Consider the following 23,359-nt stretch of genomic DNA (forward strand, 5'->3'; position numbering starts at 1 on the left):
TGGAGCAAATGATACTGTAAAAGGAATCAGAATTGATAAATGTTGGAAGTTTATTTTGCACTTGGTTAGACTATAATAAATTTAGTTTAATCCTTTATCCAAGTGTAAGCAAACAAAGTTTGTGCCTGAAAATATCTTCAGGACTGAGGTAAGGTGGTACATCCTTTGGCAACTCGTAGCAAAGGTGGATCAGCTCTCATCACTCCTTATCTCAGTATCTCCCATAATGCAAAGCACATCTCCTTGCGAACATGTATACTTTCCAACATCTTTCTCTAAATCCAGAGTAATTTCATAATAAGGGGGTACACTGGCTGTTAACTCGTATAGGCAGATATGACCTCTCCATTGCTTCTGGCTTAGTATCACCACTCTGGGTCTGCCTCCCACTGACGAGACCTCAATAAAGGTCGAAACTGGTCTGGATAGTGGCCCTTCCCTTAATGCATAGCAGTATACATGTCTGCAAGGAGAGGTGTTTTGCATTATAGGAGATACTGAGACAATTAGTGATGAGAGCTTGATCCACCTTTGCTACGAGTTGCCAAAGAATGTACCACCTTACCTCAGTCCTGAAGATATTTTCAGGCGCACCTTTGTTTGCTTACACTTGGATAAAGGATTAAACTAAATTTATTATAGTCTAACCAAGTGGAAAAAACTTCCAACATCTTTCTCTAAATCCAGGGTAATTTAATAATAAGGTGGCACACCGGTTGTCAACTCATATAGGCAGATATGACCTTTCCATTGCTTCTGGCTTAGTATCACCACTCTGGATCTACCTCCCACTGACGAGACCTCAATAAAGGTCGAAACCGGTCTGGGTAGTGGCCCTTCCCTTAATGCATAGCAGTATACATGTCTGCAAGGAGATGTGCAAAGCACATCTCCCTGCGGACATGTATACTGCTATGTATACTACGAGTTGCCAGGGGATGTACCACCTTACCTCAGTCCTGAAGATATTTTCAGGCGCAAACTTTGTTTGCTTACACTTGGATAAAGGATGAAACTAAATTTATTATAGAATTGATAAATGTAACATAAAACTGAAGGTATGGGATATTCTGGATGTGTCTGGTTTAATCACTTTGAAATGTTGTTAAAATGGAGTGACAGAACAGTGAAAAAAATATTGAATGAAATTCAATCAGGAGTATTAACAAATACCTGAAATATGGAAAAGCAGCTGAAGTAGGTAATATTCAACTAGAAACTCATATAGAAGGGTACAAAAGTTTTACAGAGGCTATGCTTCATAATTCAAAACAGCTTGGTGAGAAAGCTGAATTCTAGATGATTGGTGTGGAGTTCTTATAGCATCCATCTTTACAGAGAAATTTCCTTGCTTATGTATATATGTTCATCTTTTTTTGACTGACTGAAACCAAGAAAATGGATAATTTAATGGAGCACACAACATGTTTTGTCAAAAATGACTTCTTCAGATGTTGTAACACTTAAAGCAAATTTAAAAACCATAAAAACACTGTGCCATTATAATAACAAACTTGTAAACTGAAGTTAACTTTGAATTGTCGTTATAGTCCATTCTGTAGTTCTGTTGTTGTGCAAATGCGAGTGTATGAGTTCACGCGTACGCCAGTATCTAATGGCAGAACTATGCGAGTCAGGTAGACTCGCATTGTTCTGCCATTCTGCTACTTCGTGTTGGCAGCCTTCATCATTTGTGTTCACCGAAAATAAGACATGACTTGAGAGTGCGCTTGCTTTGATTCTATTGCATGAAATGTCTCTGATGTTCCTCTAGCCGTAGGAGGATTGACTTCTCAGTCTGGCCATAGTCTGGCCTCCCACAATCACATATTATTTTATATACAACGGGGAACTGAAGATGGTTATGAACTTGTTTTGGGTGGTTTAGAACTGACCTTAGTTTTGGAAGAGTTAAAAAAACACATTTTTATATTAAATTTTTTCAAAATTCTTCCTAGTTTCCAGGAGAGCGAGCTGATGTATGGGAAAGAAATATAACCCTTGGGGTTGTTAGGGATCTCTGCGTTGTTTCGAGGGCATTGGTATAGTTGCCACTTAATGTTTTTGGAAGATTATCCATTATTTAAGAAAGTTCTTTCTAGTTATTTTAGTTCATTTTTTAGTTCTTCATTGGACAATACTGAGCGAGCACGGTGAGCCAATGTGGAAATGATACCTAACTTTTGTGTGTGATAGTGATATGAGGATGCATGTAGGTAGGCCCGGCTGGTGGTGTGTGCAATATACACAGGTGTGCAGAAGAAAAGGCTCCTAAAAGATGTCAAAAAATATGAGATAAGAGTTTAAACGAACAACGAATGGTACAGAATGGTACATATAATTATGAATGTATGTCGTCTTTCATTCGGACCCCTTCAGATCTTCCTGGAAATGAACAAATAAATTCTGAAATTTTATCCTGTACCCGATTATATCACTGTAATTTTTGATTAAAATTTACGAAAATATACCTAAAATAGTTCTTTATTTTTTGATGTATCATAAATCAACTTATGATTAATTGTTGAGTTCCGTGTAAAAAAAATTTGTATAAGCAAGGCTAATCCATAGGTAACATTATACTGTAAAGCGGTTTTCATTTGTTTTTCATTTCCTGTTCGTTTTATTCACACTTTATTCAAAAAAAATTTTTTGGAAAGGCACCGAACATTAATCGCACACACAAGAAAAATACTAGGTGCCGGTGCTGCATGTAGGTATCTATCAGTGTGTGTTGATTTCCTGAAGATTGAGATCCTTAAAGAATCGGACATCTTAGTAAGCTTCGTGTCTAGAAATGAAAGGGAACCATTTTCTTCAATCTCGATGGTAAATTTTATGTCTTGGTGGAAGTTGTTTAAATGATTTAGGAACATGTGAAGATTCTCTACACCATGCTCTCAAATAAGGAATATAACGGAGCCATGTTTTAGGTTTTAATGTTGCTTTAGAGATGGCTTTTTCCTCGAAGAAAATGTTGGCCAGTATTGGAGACAGGGGGCTACCCATAGCTAGTCCTTTGTTCTGTTTATAAATTTTCTCTTCGAACTGAAAATACTCCGAACTAATACAGTGTGAGAGGAGAGCAAAAATCCTTTTAGAGATCTTGTTTTTTTTTTAAATGCTGAGAACATCTTGCGTTGGAACATTTGTAAAAAGTGCCACAACATCAAAGCTCGCCATGATATTGGAATTCTTCAGCTTTATATCTTTGATTTTAGAAGCGAAGTCCATTGAATTTTTAATGTAAGAGGAAGATTTTCCTACTAGACCTTTTAAGGAGGATGCTAGATATTTTGATAATTTATGTCGGTGAATCAATACTATCAACTATTGGCCTGAGCTGACAATTTGCTTTATGCACCTTTGGAAGGCCGTATAATCTTGGAATAAGTGGATGTAAGGATCGAAGAGAAAGACGTGTGTTTCTTAGAAGTTCCGTTGTCATCTTAAGGAGAGTGTTTGTTCGATTATGTATCTCTCTCGTTGGGTCTCGGTCTAGTTCAGAGTAGGTATCTGATTCTGAACTAGACTGAGGATAATAATAATATCTCTATTCCGTTTTAAGTTTTTTGATAGCTAGTCTTTCACCAGGAGAAATGTTGTTGACTGGTGTTTTTGCGTTGTTAATCCCAAATATTGCCTCCCCTTCAGTTCCCCGGTGTATATAAAATATGTGATTGTGGGAAGGTCTGGTCATACAATGGCCAGACCAAGAAGTCAATCCTCCTATCGCTAGAGGAACATCAGGGAGACATTTCATACAATAGAATCAGAGCAAGCACACTCTCAAGTGACGTCTTATTTTCAGTGAACACAAACAATGAAGGCTGCCAACATGGAATAGATTGGAACTCAACATCAAACGTTTATATTTGTCACGATGAAGTGGAATCCAAAGAAATTGTCCTAGACCGTTCTCACATCAACAGCAGCCTCAGTTATAGTCTACCTGACTCACATAGTTCTGCCATTAGATACTGCATATGTGTGAACTCATACGAGCATATGATTTCACGCTCTACACACATTTGCACAACAATAGAAGTACGGAACGGACTATAACGACAATTCAAACTTAACTTCAGTTTACAAGTCTGTTATTATAATGACACACTGTTATTATGTTTTTTTAAATTTGCTTTAAGTGTTACCACACCTGAAGAAGTCATTTTTAATGAAACATGTTATGTGCTCCATTAAATTAACTTATCTATTTTCTCGGTTTCAGTCAGTCAAAAAAAGATGAACATATCTAATCATCGAGTCAATGTAACTAATGATCATATATATATATATAAATATATATATATGATCCACACACGAAAGTCCACAAGACTTATAGCACATTGGTGCCATGTGTGGGTAAGAGGAATAGAAGAAAGGAGAAATCTGTTCACATTTTGCTTGTGCAGCTGAGGGTGGTAAACTTTGAAGTAGGCACATGGACAGAAGTAGATGGAATGAAAGAGGAGGCAGTAAAATTGGTTCCGTGAGTTTCAAGATGGACTGTAAAAGGATGTTGGTTAGCAGCGGCTGTTGTTTTAATGATTTTGGAGGAGAGTGGAGGAATAATAGTGGCCAATTGAGCAGAGCACTGTCCATGAAAGTATCTTTGGAAGAGAGAATAGGCAGAAACTGAATGTCTCTGAGAGAAGGATTGTTAAATAGCCTGATTGCCATATTCTAAATAAAATTGACAAGAGGAGCAATCTTAGAGAGGATTTTGGTGGACCACCCAAAATATGGGAGCAATATTCCATGGTTGGGAAGATTTAAGCTGTGTGTAGTTAGCAGCAGTAGAAGTGTGGAAGTAATGTCTTGTACAAAAAAATACACCAAATGTTTTGGCAGCTTCAGAAGCTATAGTTGAAATATGGTTGTTCCAGGAAAGCAGAGGTGCAGGTTAGTTCAAGAAGAGAAATCTGATCATGTTTGGATAGCTCAGTATTACTGAAGTTAAGAGGGAGGGATGTGAGCTCTTTCTTGTGAGAATCAGACAGAACTGAGTTTTGGTGGCATTGAAGTTTACAAGGGCCTTACCCCACTGGGATATATGAGGGTGATCTGAAAAGTTCTCAGCCTCAATCATAGATAGCAACACTATCAGCAAGATTTTTTTTCTAAGTTGGTACATCTGTCATAAACATCCATGTGAAATTGCAAGTCATTCTATCAAGTAGTTTGTTTTATACAGCTGTCTGAAGCAAATGTGTTGTGTGTATACCGTGAAATGGACAAAATTAAGTATTGTGCAGTTATAAAATTCTTTGTAAAAGAAGGTTTAACGCCAAAAGAAATTCATTCGAAGTTCATAAAAGTTTATGGGCACTCTTCTCCTTCGTTTTCGACAATTAAGAAATGGGCTGCCAAGTTTAATGTGGCTGTAGCAGCCTTGAAGATGATCTACGTAAAGGACGTCCGATAAGTGTAACCACATCAGAAATCATTGATCAAGTGCACGATATGGTATTTGATGACTGGCAAGTCAAAGTGTGTGAAATTGCTGAGACTATAGGCATTTCAAAAGAACATGTAGGATATATTTTGCATGAAGAATAGCATATGAAAAAGCTTTGTGCAAGATGGGTACTGCACTTGCTCACAGCAGACATATCAAAAACGCACACGTTTTTGATCGTTTTTGATCTGTGCTTGGAGCATTTCAACAAGAACAAAACTAATTTTGTGTGTTGATTTATTACTATGGATGAGACTTGGATTCGCCATTACACACCAGAATCCAAACAGCAGTCAAAACAGTGGACAGAAGCTGGTTGTTCAGTGCCAAAGAAGATGAGGTCGGTTCCATCAGCAGGAAAGGTCACGGCATCAGTGGTTTGGGATGTTAAAGGCATTTTATTTATTAATTATCTTGAAAAGAATAAAACAATAACCGTGGAATATTATTCCGATCTTTTAACCAGACTAAACGAAAAAATTCATGAGAAAAGACCCTGTTTGCAGAAGAAAAAATCATCTTTCATCAGGACAATGCACCTGCCTACAAAAGTGTTTTGGCAATGGGAAAATTAAGGGATCTGCACTATGAATTGTTGGAACATCCACCCTGTTCCCCAGATTTTGGCTCCCTTTGACTTCTGTCTCTTCCCAAAACTAAACTATTCCTTGCTTCTCTGCGTTTTTCTTCAAATCTAGAGGTGATTGCAGCTGTAGAGGGATATTTTGCAGATCTTACTGAGAACCCCTACAGTGATTGGATAATGGTGCTGAAGTATCACTGGAATAAATGTATTAGTCTTAAGGGAGATTATGTTGAAAAATAAAAATAATTTTGAAATGATAAATTCATTTTTTCATTGTTAGGCTGAGAACTTTTCAGACTACCCTCGTAGTTAGGAGGTCTGAGTTCAGGTTACTGATCATGGTAAATTTTGAGGATTCTAATACTTGAGCACTATAAGGTTTGTTGAATGAAAAGGAAGAATGGAGTGTACTGTCATCGGCAAAGCTATGGATAGGATTGGAAGTCTATGAGAGTAGATTATTTACATACTAGAGAAGAGAGTGGGTGAAAGAACAGAACCCTGCGGTATTGCATTGGTGGGTAAATCTGAGCAGAGTAAAGTGTCCACCATGACACGTAGTGAACAACTAGTGAGAAAGTTGGAGATCCAGTTGCAGTGTGAAGAAGGTAGACCATAGTATGGCAGTTTGATAAGTAGGTTCCTATGCCAAACCCAATCAGATGCCTATGAAATGTTGAGGGAAACCACATGAGTTTCTCCATGGTGAGTCCAGAGGTGAGTGGTGAAAGCAATAAGATCAGCTATAAATTGTGACCGACAGAATCTATACTGCTGGTCACTATAAGTTGGTGTCTTGAGATAGTTCAAGAGTTGGTCGATGACCTTCATAATTTTAGTGAAAACAGAGGTGAGAGTAATTGGATGGTAGTTTGTTGGTTGACCTTTATCACCTTTCTTTGGGATGGACTGGATGTGGACCTGTTTCCATGTTGTAAGGTAGATGCCAGTTGAATAGGATGAATCGAAAAGGCAATACAGGATACTTTCTTTTAGGCTTACACGGTGATCCGAATGCATTTTTGAAAATTATGGAGACAACTACCGTGTTTGAATAAAAACTTTAGTTTAATATAACTAAAATCTACATTCGACGTTTCGACCTTTATGTCAAGGTCATCTTCTGGAGCATACAACTATACACAGAAAACAAGCTATACTACAATCAAACTGGTTTGTTAAAGACACTGACCAACCGCTACAACAATTGTTGGCCTGACCTCTGGTGAGCAAAAATAAATAAATAAATAATAATAATAATAATAATATTAATAATAATATATATATATATTTTTATTTTATTTTATTTTATTTTTGTTTTTTACGATTGTTGGCCGGACCTCTGGGGAGCAAAAAAAAAAAAATAATAATAAATATATATTTTTTATTTTATTTTATTTTTTTTGCTCACCAGAGGTCAGGCCAACAGTTGTTACAGCGGTTGGTCAGTGTCTTTAACAAACCAGTTTGATTGTAGTATAGCTTGTTTCCTGTGTTAGTTGTATGCTCCAGAAGATGACCTTGACATAAAGGTCGAAACGTCGAATGTAGATTTTAGTTATATTAAACTAAAGTTTTTATTCAAACATGGTAGTTGTCTCCATAATTTTCAAAAATGCAATACAGGATAGGTGTTAATTCTGGAACACAATTTTTTAACACAATAGGTGGGATACCGTCAGGACCAGAGGCCTTGTTTGTGTTCAGATTATTTAAGGATTCTTCAGATTTCTTTTTGTCGGAAGACTGGGAGTCATGAAAGGAGCCGTTCTTGGTGGAATGGAGGGAATTTTGTCCAAGTCATCGGGAATTGGAAGAGAAGAGTGATGCCAGTAAGTTGGCCTTATCTTTGTGAGGTAACCTACAGTACTATCCTGATGTTGAGAGTGGTGGAAACCTGGGTGGGCAGAAGTTCCACCCAATTGCCTTGGCAAGGGACTAGAAGGAGTGTCTGCCATTTGGACAGGAGGCGAGTGTGTTCCAGTTAAGATATGTGCATCCATTCTTGAAGAGGATAAGAAAATGTGGAAGAAAAACTTTGGAAAGAGCATGTTGTGTTCCAGCCAAATAGAGATTGCCAAGATTAGATTTTTATCTTAATTAGTCAGGAGTGCATGAGAGTATTACAAGGATCTGCATTTAAGTTTGTAAATCTGAAAAATGAGCCTCCTTAGCTCAGTCGTTATAGACAAAGTCCTTTGGTCGGAAAGACCTGGGTCCAATTCCTGACAGTGATGTAAGGAACCTTTATCTGGTCTCTTTTGATGAAAGATGAATTAGCCAGTCTCATACTGTAGGGTGTTTTTTCACCCGGAAACTCGGATTTTTTGTCTCCCAGAACAGACAAATCGGCCCTGTGAACACACGCATCTACAGACATATATGACACACACACACACCAGGAGGCATAGGGCCAACCACCTTATCCTCATTACGGTTGCAGTTGCAAGAATAAAAAACCTCGACACCGTAAAAGAGGAAGAATTAAGATGAAATCTGGAAAATACATATGATATGATGCCAAAAGAAAAGTGTTTCAAAAACTTTTATCTCCACTTGATGTATTACCATTATGCAAATATATATATATGTATATATAACCTATAATTCAGTAGTTAGAACTTAAAGAAGTGCAGAAAGATGTAAAACTATTATTATTATTACACAATTATCATGTGTAAGGCATGCATGTATGCCATCTCCACTGTTATTCATTATCCGTATAGATCACATTATGAATGAAATAGCATTAAACCTGATATCAAAATCAGAAATGTTCAACTCATCTGCTTGCTTCATACATATAATTTTGTTATACTCCTAAATAAATCCAGTACTGGGATTCTTAGCTAAATTGAATAAGTGCTGTATCAAATTTAATATGAAAAGTGCAAGAAACACTTAAACTATTATAAGCATTATATGAAATTATAAGCAGGTATAAATACCTGTAGAACAAGTAATATATTTCAGTTATATAGCACAACTTTTGGTAAAGATGGCAAATTGGAGTCAGTTGGTTACATTATAAGGAATAAGAAGAAATTAGCCAAACGTTAAACTAGAAGTATACAAAACATTGTTCAAACCAATTTTACATTATAGATCTTTAAAAATGAAAGCTGATCAAAGACCTAGCAATCACAAATATGAGAATTGTGAGAAAAATTAGCAGATTGAACAGATGGCATTAATCGCAGAATCAAAATAAAAATTGAAGATATTAGAAAGTAACTTTTGATTGCTGGACCACCTTTGATTGGTATGGTCACTTAAACAAAATGGAGAGGAGAGGTTAGCAAAACACTTGTTGGATGGCACAGAAAATATGCAGATGTCAATCAAGACCTAGGTAGCTTAATGCAGTTATTAGTACCTTAAAAACTAAAATGTTAGATTTGACACTGTTGGATATCTAGCAAATAATCTATTATTGGATGAAAATTGTTGATAGGAAGATAGTAAAGATGTATAGTATTATAACAGTATAAGTTATACAGCAGAAATCTGATTATGATAATCATCTTTTGCTTTAAGCATTTAATTGATATCTATTTTCATTTGCCTGCAATGTCAGTTTACTCAAATTTTATTGGAATCCAGCCTGAATTTTATTTGCTGCTTTTCTTCTCAACTTGATATCAACAGCAAGCACTTCAGCAACCCTCTTTTTTCACACCATTGTCAGTATCATTACATATAAATTAAACAGCAATCAAGATATATGTGATTTATACACTACTATGTGGTATTCTTTCAAAAGTTTTTACAGTTGACTTATTACCCTGAAAAATTCAGTCACCAATGGGAGGAAAGTGAGTAGGAGCAGGGGGTGGAATGTAAGATACTTGCTTTGGGATACTGTTTGGTCTAAAACTAACTCTGATTTTCAAGGTTTAATAGTTGCTGCTGCCTTTATGAAAATATTGAAAAAAGTAATCGGACAAAAACACCAATGTGTGTTTTTCCTCTATAAAGCCTTGTCACTATTCTGGATGAATGCACATATCCACATTAAAAAAAGAATAATTAGCTGAAAACTGGTTTATCCGTTTTTTCATATATGGTTTCCATATGCATCATCAGTGAGAAGAAAACTGACTCTTAGTTCTTAGAATACAGATCAAAGCAGCAATGCATCATAACTAAAATAATAGGCTATAATAAATTTAGTTTAATCCTTTATCCAAGTGTAAGCAAACAAAGTTTGCACCTGAAGTATCTTCAGGACTGAGGCAACTCATGGTAAAGGTGGACCAAGCTCTCATAACTCCTTGTCTTAGTATCTCCCATAATGCAAAGCACATCTCCTTGCAGACATGTATAATGCTATGCATTAAGGCCACTATCCATACCAGTTTTGACTTTTATTGAGGTCTTGTCAGTGAGAGTTAGACCCAGAGGTGGTGGAAGCAATGGAGAAGTCATATTTACCTATACGAGTTGCCAAAAGGTGTCTCACCTTATTATTAAATTACTCTGGATTTAGAGAAAGATGTTGGAAGTTTTTTCCCACTTGGTTAGACTATAATAAATTTAATTAAAAGAAACAAACGTATTAACCCACAATGAAAATTATTTACTTGTAAATATTTCATCCCAAGTATCTTAGGACATCATCATCAGTACAGTAGTTTAAACAATAATAGGTATAAAATACAGTTAGGGCGCATGATTACAATAGAATCTCATTAAACGTGTGTAACGTGTTAAAAAAAAAAAAAAACTAATGATAATTAATTAAATTAAGGGGATATTAGATCCCACATTGTTTTAACACCGAATAAGAAACTCAAAGATTGGAATCAGAGAGTTTCATACCGAATATAGTATAAAAAACTATAAAAGTATCGTCGAATACTAGTGTGAGTTAAATGCAAGTAGTCCTAGAACGTAGTACAAACACGGCAACCCGTTGCAAAGGTGGGTAAAGTTCTGATTGCTATTCTTGGTATTTTCCATAATGTAAAAACACATCTCCTAGGAAATGTATGCTGTTATTACATTATGGTGGGAGGTCGCTACCCAGACCGGTTTCAGCCTTTATTGAGGCTTCATCAGTGAGTAGCTAGACCAAATTAATACCAAAGGGTATAGCGAAGAGAATTCATATACTCTGCTATACGAGTTGTCCAAAAGGTGCGCCCATTAAGTTACTTAAATATAAAGAGCCAACAAGCTCTTTATATTTAAGGGGCTTTATTATTCAACAGGCTCTTTATATTTAAGTAACTAATAATGATTATTTTACACAATTTTCTATGACAATTTCCCATACTTTAGGAATAGTAAGAACGTCGTTGCGGTTTAAATTTGGTCTGTGTAGTAGAGCTTTAGACCTTTCTTTATACAGACGTTCATGTTTATATAAAGATCTATGTAAAAGTTTAGACTGTTCTCAATAGATCCTATGGCTTAAATTTTCAATTCCGTGTTGAGAGAGGCCAGATTTCTGCGGTTTAAAAAGACGAATGTGGTCTTGATGTTCCGAGATGCGTTTCTGAACAGACCTACCTGTCTGTCTAAAGTAAGACAATTTGCATGAGCATGGAATCTCATAAATGCCAGGCAACATCAAAGGTGAGAGTTTGTCCTTAGGAGACGGTAGCAATTTGTAAATTTGGTTGATAGGTTTGTAAGTAGTGCCGAAATTGTATTTCTTCATAATTTTAGAAAGACGTTCGGAGATGCCTTTGACGTAAGGTATGGGAATCCTATGGATTTCTTGTCTGGTTTGACGTGTGGGAAAGTGACTCAAAAAATCATCAGTCACTTTCCACACATCAAACCAGACAAGAAGAAGTCCACTGCTAAGTTACAGAAGAGGAATGAGTAACAATAGTAATGTAAAAAAGAAAGATTTTTTTTTTTGTTACTTTCGCCCATGAAAGAATGTATAAATCTGTTACATTAGTGTTAGTACCATGGGTAGCAGGGCAGGCCATCTAGGGGGTGCAGTGGATGCAATGCACCCGGGCCCCACGATCGAGTGGGCACAGTTGATACACATTTGCGGAAACATATTATATTTAGAATGTGTTTTTTTGTTTTCCTGTACCAAATTCATTTGCAGGTAAGTGGTTTTACAATACGTTTATTTGAATCCTTTAATTTTTACCTTTGAAAAATATTTTAGTGCCCCAAAAGGTTTCTTGCACCTGGGCCCCTTTATAGAGAAGGCTGGTCCTGATGGGTAGGATGTGTGTATGTGTGTTTTCCCTCAACCCATTGGTTACTGGAGTAGCAATGCCACTTTACTAGGCAAATATTATAGAACAAGATGATTTCTTGTTGCCTTCCCTGTCTATAGATGTTTGTATTCACAGGGCAGGTTTGCCTTGTTTTTGAGGGATGAAAACAATTTCTGGAATAAACTCTCCACCTCACTCTCCACACTATGAGACAGCCAACTCACCTTTGATTGAAAATCCCTGATAAAAGCTCCTTGCATCATAGACTAGATTCAAACCGAGATCCTACCAACCAAAGGGCTCTGTTGAAACCAACTTAACTACGAAAGCTCTTGGGTAAGGTTGGGGTAAAAAAAAAATTAAGGATAATCTTAAAACCATGGTAATAAGTAGGGTTTAGCCATATTGTTTATTTAGAATGATTGCTTCCCATATTTTTGAGAAAGTACTATATGTACAGAAACCATATGCAAAATATTTGCATGATAAACTAATTAGCATTAAACTAATTATTCTTTCTGGCTGTAGATACTTGCTTTCATCTGTCTGGCTGCTAATTTCTGACCTTAGCTAACTCGACTGAACCCTGTAATTGCCATTCCAGAACTTGATTACTTTGTAGTTTGCTTTCTCTGTTTTGGCACTAGTCTTGTGGAACTGTTTTTGAATTTAAATTCTGAGTTTAAAACTTCGTTAAATAGACCAAAATTTCTACTAATACCCTTAACACACATTACTGATGCATCATCCAGTTCCATTGTTGTATTTGCATCAAGATTATATAACATCTTTAATGTTTTCAGCTTGTCCACCACCTCCATTCCTTCACCCTCTGTTTTTTAAATATATTAAATGTCATGATCCTCCTCCTTTCACATATTTAGGCCTAGCGGCCTGTTATATTTGATTAGGCATGGCCTATTATGATTCGAATCCACGACTGCATTGATGATAAGGTGGTTAGCCCTATGCCTTTCAGTGTGTCCTGTGCCTGTAGAAGTGTATGTCCACAGAGCCAGTTTGCATATTCTGGGGGTGGGGGGCAAAAAACTGAAGTTTCCAGGTGAAAAAACCCCTACCTCCATATGAGACTGGCTAACTCACCTTTAGTCGAAAGAGACCAGATAAAGGTTCTTCATTCTTCACGTCACTGACAGGAATCGAATCAGGTCTTTCCGACCAAAAGGCTTTATCTATGCTGACTGAGCTACGGAGGCTCAAATGTCATGATAGTGTTTAAGAAATAATCTGAGGGGCTAATAACTACGTTGAACTCTCAATTAAGTCATGTTAAAAAATTGATTTACCACTCATTTGGGCCGCTAAAGGGCTGTCAGTATATATAGTCTTTCACAGTCAAGTCATTCCTACCTTCCTGTGGAGTAGCTTGTTTCCACAAACTTGGCTCACATTGCTCAGTGAAACATCATTGTCTTGCTTATTGAAGGGCTTAAAGTGGCTTGCTACTGCTGCTGTGTTTGGTTCCAAAGCAAGGGCTCTAGCTTCTGTGATCCCTTTATTCTCACATGCAGTGTAGGTACTTAGATCCTCTCCCATTCAATAGTACAGCAATAAAACAGTATTGTAAGCTAGCTGCTAGATATTACAGTACATGGGACTGGACCTGATAATGAATCTGGAGGCTTCCCAATCAGGCAGTGATAAATCCTACTGTCACTGACACTGCCATTCTCTTTCTTTGACTAGAAAAATCAACCTCTTTGACTATTGCTAAAAGTCAGAGGTTGATTTCCTGTAGTTGAAATACTCAAATAACATCATCTTCCTTGATGATTTTGACATACACCTAAAATTGGTTTCTCTTCTCCAGTTCCACTGATCAAGAGGTAAATAGGACTGCTGAAGTATTTGCCATTAGCAGCTGGGGACAAAAGTACTTTCCCTCCATTCCTCGGGTATATTTTCCTGTTGACAAACTTTTATTGTCTGGTATTTTGACAGATGGTCCATCTATATGTCAAAATACCAGACAATCCTCACCATCCTTCAAAATACCTTGACCTCTTAAATTTCCCTTCAAAATATTGGAAGTTTATTTTGCACTTGGTTAGACTATAATAAATTTAGTTTAATCCTTAATCCAAGTGTGAGCAAACAAAGTTTGCACTTGAAAATATCTTCAGGACTGTAGCAAGGTGGTGCAAATGTAACCAAGCTCTCATCACTCCCTTGTTTCAGTATCTCTCACCATGCAAAGCACATGTCCTTGCAGACATGTATACTGCTATGCATTGAGGGAAGGGCCACTACCCAGACCGACCTTTATTGAGGTCTTGTCAGTGGGAGGCAAACCCAGAGGTGGTGACACCAAGGCAGAAGCAATAGAGAGGTCCTATTTACCAATAGGAGTTGCCAACCGGTGTACCACCTTATTATTAAATTACTCTGCATTTAGAGAAAAATGTTGGAAGTATATTTGCTCACACTTGGATAAAGGATTAAACTAAATTTATTATTCCCTTCAAAATACATTGTGGATGTTACTTCTCTTGGTAACTCAGACCATGAGCTCATTCAAAGTTCCTTCATCGTGGAACAGCCATCATCCAACATTTATCCTGTGGCATTACAAGAGTGCTAAATGTGATAAATTTCTTGAGTTCCTTATTTCCATGGTCCGACTACTGCTTTTGTTTTCCTGATCCAAGCATCTGCTCTGACTGAATAACAGAAATGGAACGAAGGTCTTACTCCCTCACACTCTGGCCAAAATTCCCGACTGCTCTCTAAGCCTCTTTATTTTCTTGTTTTATAAAATGGTGTAACCAGTGCCTTTTCCAAGAGCTACTATTGTCTTTTCCTTATATATATATATATATATATATATTAGTGCTGACAGTATTTTCTGTTAGATCACTCTTTGTTATTACTACTTATCATCAGTTCAGCAATTGCAAAAAATAATTATTCATTTTTCTAAGCCCATTGTATGTTTGTATTTTATCATTTTATAGGTTTTTGACTTAGATATATCATTTTCTAGTTACAAAATTTTTTTCTCCATCTCTCTCTCTCTCTCTCTTTTTTTTTTTTTTTTTTTTTAGTAGTACAGTTTCTTTTGTATTCTATTTTTGGTGACTGTCTTTTTGGTGTATTTATTGAGATTTTGTAACATTAATGCTGAAGGAAATTCATTGAGTTGTGAATTTTGATTGCTATATTTAGGCACTTTAATTCTGAAAATAAAGCAGAAAGAAATTTTTATTTATTTATTTCTTCCATGCCACTAGAGTTTTTGGCATATCTGAAGATGTAGTTTGAATAATATATGAATTAATTTGTTTAAATTTTAAATAGGAATTTATTGTGTAGTTATATTTACATGCAGCAAAAACTTTCCAGTATTTAGTATTAATATTACTAATATGCTATAGATTGAACAACTTCTGTTTTTTTTTTTTGTCAGCAACTGTAAATAAGTATCAAATTAAGATTATTTTTTTTCTTAATTAAATTACTGGCTTGTTTTATAGGATATCATGAGCAAATAGTATCAGGAAAGGCTACTTTTGAAGATTTGGCTTCAAAATACAGTGACTGTAGTTCAGCAAAACGTGGTGGAGATCTGGGCCTTTTTGGGAGAGGAGCAATGCAAAAGCCTTTTGAAGATTCATCATTTGCTCTGAAAGTTGGAGAACTGAGTCAGCCAGTCTATACTGATTCAGGTATTCATTTGATTCTTAGGACTGCTTAGAAAGCAGTGCAGTGCATACTAAATAGCTGTACAAATATTAAGGCTTATTCTCTATTTTATTATGTGGAATTAATAAGTTCACTGTCTTAGAATGTAGCTTATTCTTGTTTGATATGTTTTTTAAAGTAGCTACTCTAACATTCAATCATTAAATAAGTGATTGTTGCTTGCTTTGTATTTCATTACTTCCCATTGCTTTACTTAATATGCTTATGTTATTAAAGATAAGTGACTAAGTATTTTCAAGAATGCATTTATTTCTTCTGAAAGATTGCCATCCTAAATTCTGCTAAAGAATTCCATTAAAGTAAAAATATTTCTAGAGCTTCCTTATTATGTAATGTATGAATAAAATGATAATGAAACAATTGCACCTACTTTGAAAATGTCTCATTGCACTTACTTTGAAAAATATATAAATTGCAGTTAATGATAATTCAGAATTTTTTTTATCATTATTTGGATCTGATATTTACATTTAATATTTTTTAATTACTACATTATTTGCATTTGGTATAAAGTTCAGTATAACTGCATTTTGGTCTATCCTCACAGATAAATCTAGAAATCTGTTTTGTTATGCACAGAAATATACTTTTATAATTTCCATTTATTCTACTAGTTAGTTGGAATATACATATTTTCCACCCACCCTAGTAAGTAGAATGTAAAGTTACAGCCATTCATTATATTTCTAAAGTCATGTGAGGTTAATATTTTTTTTTCAGTCTTTTAATGGAAAATAAGAGAAATTATAAACATGCATTTCCATAGTCTTATTAGATTCAAGCTTGATCAGGTTTAATGAATCTCTTGATCAAGGTATAATATATAATTATTGTGTAGTTAATGCATATTTAAATTCCCTTTTAGCATCTGTGGAGTTTTTACATTGTTAGATCATCATATAATGTGTATCAAAATAAAACTGTTAGTTACCACTTGGACAATAATTAAGGAAGTCTGTCAGCAGTGTAAGCTTTTTTTTTCCCCTCCAGCAGCACCAGCTAATAACTTTTTTTTTTTCTTGATTACTTGTCCTACTGAAAGTTTTGTCACCTTGTTGTTGAACAGTAGATCTTGAAATACTTTTGTCCTTTCATATACACAAGTACATCCATTCAGATTAAAAGCTAGAGTTGTTAATTTTCATGTTCTTGTGAATCTTACAAAAATATCAGTATGTGTATTTATGGGGAATATTTTTAAATTATTTTGGTTCGTCTCATTTTTATGTTGTTTGTTATTAATTAAATTATCACAGTACCTTCATTCTCTAAATGTATTTTAATATTCATAATTTTTCTCTTGTTGTGTTCTTTATTTTAATGATTTGACATTGTTCCTTGAGTATAAAATTGATTTCTCATCTTGTATCTCATTTTTGCTCAGCTACAGTTGAGCTATTCCATACCATGCAAGTTTGTAGCTTGCAGGCTTTCATTACTTCTGGTCTTTATTAAGAAATGGAAGTGGAATATTTTAATTCCTTTGGAATAAAGTCTTGTATTAAAATTCATATAAAAATAACAAAATGAACACTTATTAGATAAGATTTATCTTGCAAACTTTAAATCCAGAGGTAAGAATTGTCTTAATTTAAAATTTTTTATTCTATAAGAGAACCTTCCAAAGATTTCTTCTGCAGTAAATATTTAGCAAGAAGACTTAAAATGCATATAACATTTTAAAGGAATGTAAATAGTGTATTAACTGATTTGAATGAATGTGTAATAGGCATTTTAATATGATAGTAGCAGTAGTACATGTGACAGAGGTCTATTTGGTGTACCCTCCCCCCTTTCCCAACTCTAGGACATTGAACAGCTATAAAATTTAAGATACTAAGTCATATCTCACATTTTTCAGTTACTCTTCTGGCTTTTTTTTTTTTTTAATTTTGAAACTCTTAGTACTTTTATATGGCATCTAGTTATTGTGGGAAAAACAGTTTTTTTTTTTAATTTATTTTTTTAATTTTTTAGTCTTGTATCTATGAAAACATTGGCATCATCAGATATACAGGTGATTACCATCATATTGAACATTTTCAATTTTATCCTTCTATTCTTTGCACTGGATCCATATCAGGTGGTGAAGTTGCTATCCTACTTGAATAAAAGAAATGAATTTCTGTGCAATATCCATCCCTCCCTTCCCCCCAAAAACCCAGCTTAATATTTCAGAAATCTTTAAAACTTCACCAGGAAACCTAAGCACAGCATCTTAGGACAGCATCAACTTACCCTCTAAAAGAAACAGATGACAGCTGAATCAAGTATATAGTGATGCTGCATATGCTAACATAAAACAAATGTATGGGGTGATGGAGAAATTCTTGTTTTAATAAATAGGTACTTGAAATAAAAATAATAAATTATGAGATTTGGAAAAAATATTCTCTGCTTCCTAAAATAATAAAAATGATGATAGGCATTATTTTAGTATTAAGAAAGATGTATACCTTTTAGATCAAATTTTATTACTAATTAATTTAATAGCTATATTGCTATTATTACATATTTGTAGATAATATTGCAATAAAGAAAATTTTAAAGAAAATTCACTATAGCAAACAATCTGCTATAATAAACTCTGTGGGCCCTACAAGCTTGTACCAAAATGAAGTAATTTTTGCATAGTTGTTGGTTTTAATGCTCAAAATATATATGTATGAAATTTGTGTGAAATATTATGCAGACACATGTTCAAGACATGCACCATCATACTCAAGATTTTCTTCTGACTGGTAATGGAGATGTACATTCTCTGAATGTATATGTCTCCATAGCATTAACTGCAGTAACATTAGATATTTTTTTGATCTGAACAGTGTCATAAGATCTATTGAGTTGTGGCATGCATATGCCTTTATTATGCACTATAGAAAGCAATATTCCATTCAGTTGTGGCAAATTCTGAGATAACAGATATTGTCTATGCCTTTTCATAAGGTGCCATGAAAAGTGGAAAATATGTGGAGCCACAATATTTCCCTTGCAGTTGGACTTGCACCATCATCTTATGATGGTACAAGTTCACTTCACAGTGGCAAATTCTATAAAACTTCTATTCGGAACTTTTGTGCACTTAGTCCACCACCTTGGCCATTTTATTATTATTATTATTCGTGACACCTCCAAGGAATCTGAAGACTCATCACAGGAGGATACCCACTGTACAACTCTCCGTCCCCACTACCACACAGAACCTCTACTGCTAATCACCTACATCAACGCCATCTATTGCCCACAATCACCACCACCACAGCTAGTATTTTTTGTCTGTAAATTGCATGTGTTCTGAAGGGCCGATTTGTCTTTGTTTCCGAGAGAAAAAACATGAGAACAAATAGCTCTCTGATGTAGCATGATCTTGCTTGCACAATATTATGCAATATTGTTGTTCAGGCAGGATCATGCTACATCATATCATAGCAGAGCTTATCCACAAATCTGCTACTGCATATATACATGCATTCTATTTTCTGAGCCATACTGAAAAAAAAGCAAATTAAAACGTTAGGACTTCTTCCCTCCCTTCTTTAGGAAAATCAAATCTCATAAACCACTTGCCCCATAGGTAATGCTGCACATACAACAAGTATTAAAAGTTCATACTGTTACTGTTGATGTGTACATTTAAATGGTTAAATCTGAAGATTTTCTTATGTCTTTGGGGAAACTGCAAAAAAATACTCAGACCTGAAATTGTGGAGGGAAGAGTAATTCAGATATCAGTGGTGAGGATCACAAAATATGGTTTACTTCAGATTTTCACTATGATTTATATTTTGAATTTTTAAGCATCTTTTATAATTCAAAAAAAGTATTTCAGGTATATTTTTTTATGTATCAAAAATTCACAATATTTTGTTCTCATTCCTTGTGTTGGAGGGGGGGGGGGTTCTCTGTTGTCTCCTTACATCTGCCACATGCTTCTCTATGTTTTCAAAAGGTGAAAATGAATTAACTACAGTCTTATTCCTGAAAATATTTTTTGTGAAACATTGTTTTTTAATTCAGTATAATAATCTGTTTTTTGTATTTTATATAATAAGCAGGTATAAGACACATTTTGTGGACCTATCTAAATTATTTGTATTTTCTCTTTTATTGTTGATCTTATAATTTGTAAAATTAGTTAATATTCTTGGGTCACGTTTTTTGATATACAGGTTTGTATTTTTGTATCCCATGATTTTGATTTGAATATAAAAATAATAAAAATATTTTTTAAAATAACTTTTTAAAAGAAATTATAATTCTGCACATTCTTCTAAGGATGTTTTTCTTCTGTTCAATGTGAATTTTATAATGTTAATAATGACTAACTGTTAACAACTGCATGCATCTATATTTATTTATTGAGTCTCTATGGTATAATTTATGCATCAGATATATGTATTAACGAAGTATTTCATTACTTTAATTATAATTCTATACTTATAATTTATAAGTACAAAGTTATAGAAACAGGATGATTAATATTTTGCTTCTGTGAATTTTCCCTGATTTTCTTTGTCCTGAGGTTGGCTATCAATGGAAAATAGCTGTTATCAGAACAATTAAAATAGATATAAATCTTATTATGCCATATACCTAATTTTTTTAAAAATTATTATACAATGCAAACTTATGTTATTCAATAGACTGTTTATATTTGATCACAAAAGCAAAAATGTAACATTTTTCAGTTCTGATCATTGCCAAATTAGGAATTTTTAGAGTAAGGTTTGTTTTGTTCTTTTAACAAAAAAAAAGTTCAGTTCTTGATAATACTACTTTATGCTATATTAATTGCTCATAATTTCTATTGGTCTATGAAAATGTGAATATGCTGTATATAGCCATAACAATGAACATTGTTGTTATGAAGTAATGATACAAAATGTATTATATAGTTTTATAATAGATTTGTTGCTCTAATGAAATCATCTATAAATAAATGTAAATGATCTTGTAAAAAAATTTACCTGTTCTTAACAGTTGTACTAATATTTTAAAAAAAAAGTACTACTGCTATGCCATTTTTTTAATCATTTTCATAATATTCAGAATATTCATTTTGTTTTTGTATTTGAATAATTTACCTTTTAATAGCTGTTATAAAATCAGATTTGTTAGATTACTGAATGATATCAATGTAGATTTGGTGACTGTTTTCAGTGTGTACAGTTTTGTTTTCCAAGACTTTCTTACTTTTCTATGTTTTTCATCCTCTAAAGTTATAATTATATCAATATTTCACATGAATAAAAATTCAATTAAACACATTTCAAAAATGTGACAAAATTTATTTAATGATTCTGTACTTAATAACCATCAAATCAATAAAAGAGTTGAACTTAAAATGCTTTCCTTGATTGAATGAAGACATTGATATGGATGTCAAATTTCTTATAATACATTTTTCTTGAAAAATATGTAATAGAAACAAAGTCTTTAGGGAATTAGATTGTTTACAAGTTGAATGAGTGTGACTTGGCAAAATAGGTTGTGAAAATTTGCCATTCAAAACAGTCCTTTAATTTTTTGGCCTCCCCTCACTGTGTATCTGAAGACCTTAAAGATTTGTAAAATGTTGCTTCTTGGCCAATAAAATAGTATTAATATGACTTGTAATATTTTATTCATTGTATAATTATAACGAACTAAATGCTGTATTTTTAGTTTAGATTATTTTTATATGGCACAATAAAATATTTCATTGCATTTCACACATTAAATTTACAACTGTATATAATTATTTATTAGAAACTGCTATGAGATTGTATTACTATATGCAACAAATAACCATTTCCTATAAGGGAGTGTTTCCCAAACTACAAAGCTGAGTGTTTTTTCTGCCCTCCTCTAATATAATTTTTTACAGCCTATCATGTGTACATGCAGTTTGCTGAATATTTAATTCAGCAGAGCAAAGTAAATTTGTAATACCAGTCAAGTTTAATAACATGCATATGTGCAAATAGAAAATACACACATCTTGGCCTGTTGCTTAACCAGTATCAGATACCAGTAAATTTATTAGCATCTGTTATCAATTAGGCAGCGATCCTAGACTAAGCATGTATTGTGTGTATGTTTTTAAACTTAAATAAGCAATAATTACATATTCTTGTTTTGAATTTTATTTTTATCGTTTATAGATTGAGTTTTCTCAGTTGGCATTTCAGATGCCACATAATTTTTATATATACTTTCTGAGCACTAGTAATCCCCCCCCCCCCCCAGACTAGTAGTACCTGACCACACTTACTGTTTCAAGGAGAGGAATATATTATTTTTTCCCTTTCTTTTTTTATTGCAAAAATTAAAGGAATTTGACTCACAAAATGATAGCTACAAATTATTTTTGTTGAATAAGAATGAAGTAATTCTTTTTTTATATCCCATAATTTTTATTTTTACTTGGAATTTAAATGAGGTTCAACTTGCAGTCACGGTTAAAACAACATTGGTTCACATTATTGTTGCAGATATAACAAAAGCACTAAGAAAAATACAAAAATGAACAACAAAAAAAAGCATGTCCTTCTGATATTAAATTCATTGCAGAGAAGCATGCATTTCCCTTTATGATGTATGAAAAATTAACAACATACATACATTCACCCATCATGGCACACACCACCTTCCTTGATAATTATATATTGGTGGAATTCATTACCTTGCTCATTGCTAAGAGCACTCAAGTTGTCTAGTAAAAATGTTGGATCAGAATGTAAAAGTGTATTTTTAGTTGACATCCTGCATCCTAATTTTTGAAAATTAAAACCATGTGATGTTCAAGGACTCAATTATTATCCATAAACCTATCAATTACAAATTAATTTATTCAATATTTATTCAATATTGAATAGTTAATTTAATTTGTTTTCCATTTGAAACATGAAGTAACTGTGATTTGTAGAACAGCTAAAATATGAGATTTGCATCACTTAGATTTTCACACTTTTCCTTTAAAACCATTACTCTTTTGTTCAGTACAAAATAGATATAAACATATCAGATCTGCTCATATGAAAGGTTATACAGCACATTAATGCTGTGTAAAGAGATTCTTTTTAAACAGAAGTTTTAGTCTGAAAACTAAGTAGGAAAAGCTGTTGATGGAATTTGTAAATAACAGCTGGCTTTGTATCTAGACTTATAAGGATGTTTGCTTTCATATAGACTTATACACATACCGGCTACTGAATTAGAAACTTCATAGAAATCGCTGGTTCTCTGTAAGCATGTGACTGCTAATACTGAACCTCTTCAATTCCCTGCACATAGTTTGGTGAGATGTGGGTCAGGAGTAGCCTTTTTTAAATGCTTTGGTCAGTTGCACACAGGAAGTGCTGTTTAATAAATTTAGTTTAATCCTTTATCCAAGTGTGAGCAAACAAAGTTTGCGCC

General features: G+C 34.0%; 1 protein-coding gene across 1 annotated transcript in view; it reads left to right on the top strand.

The window, feature by feature from the left end:
• The window catches only part of LOC150110711 (peptidyl-prolyl cis-trans isomerase NIMA-interacting 1-like), an 83,265-nt gene extending 61,695 nt beyond the window's left edge, over positions 1-21,570 (top strand). Inside the window, exon 3 of the mRNA XM_090400372.1 lies at positions 15,733-21,570. Coding sequence (XP_090256498.1) covers positions 15,733-15,953 — 221 coding nt within the window. The 3' untranslated portion in view covers positions 15,954-21,570. The remainder of the gene's footprint in view (positions 1-15,732) is intronic.
• The last annotated feature ends 1,789 nt before the right edge of the window (positions 21,571-23,359 follow it).

Source organism: Typopeltis vanoorti, chromosome 1, assembly GCF_054136105.1.
Source record: "Typopeltis vanoorti isolate ZY-2024b chromosome 1, IOZ_Tvanoo_1.0, whole genome shotgun sequence".
In the NCBI taxonomy this organism is placed as follows: Eukaryota; Metazoa; Arthropoda; class Arachnida; order Uropygi; family Thelyphonidae; genus Typopeltis; species Typopeltis vanoorti.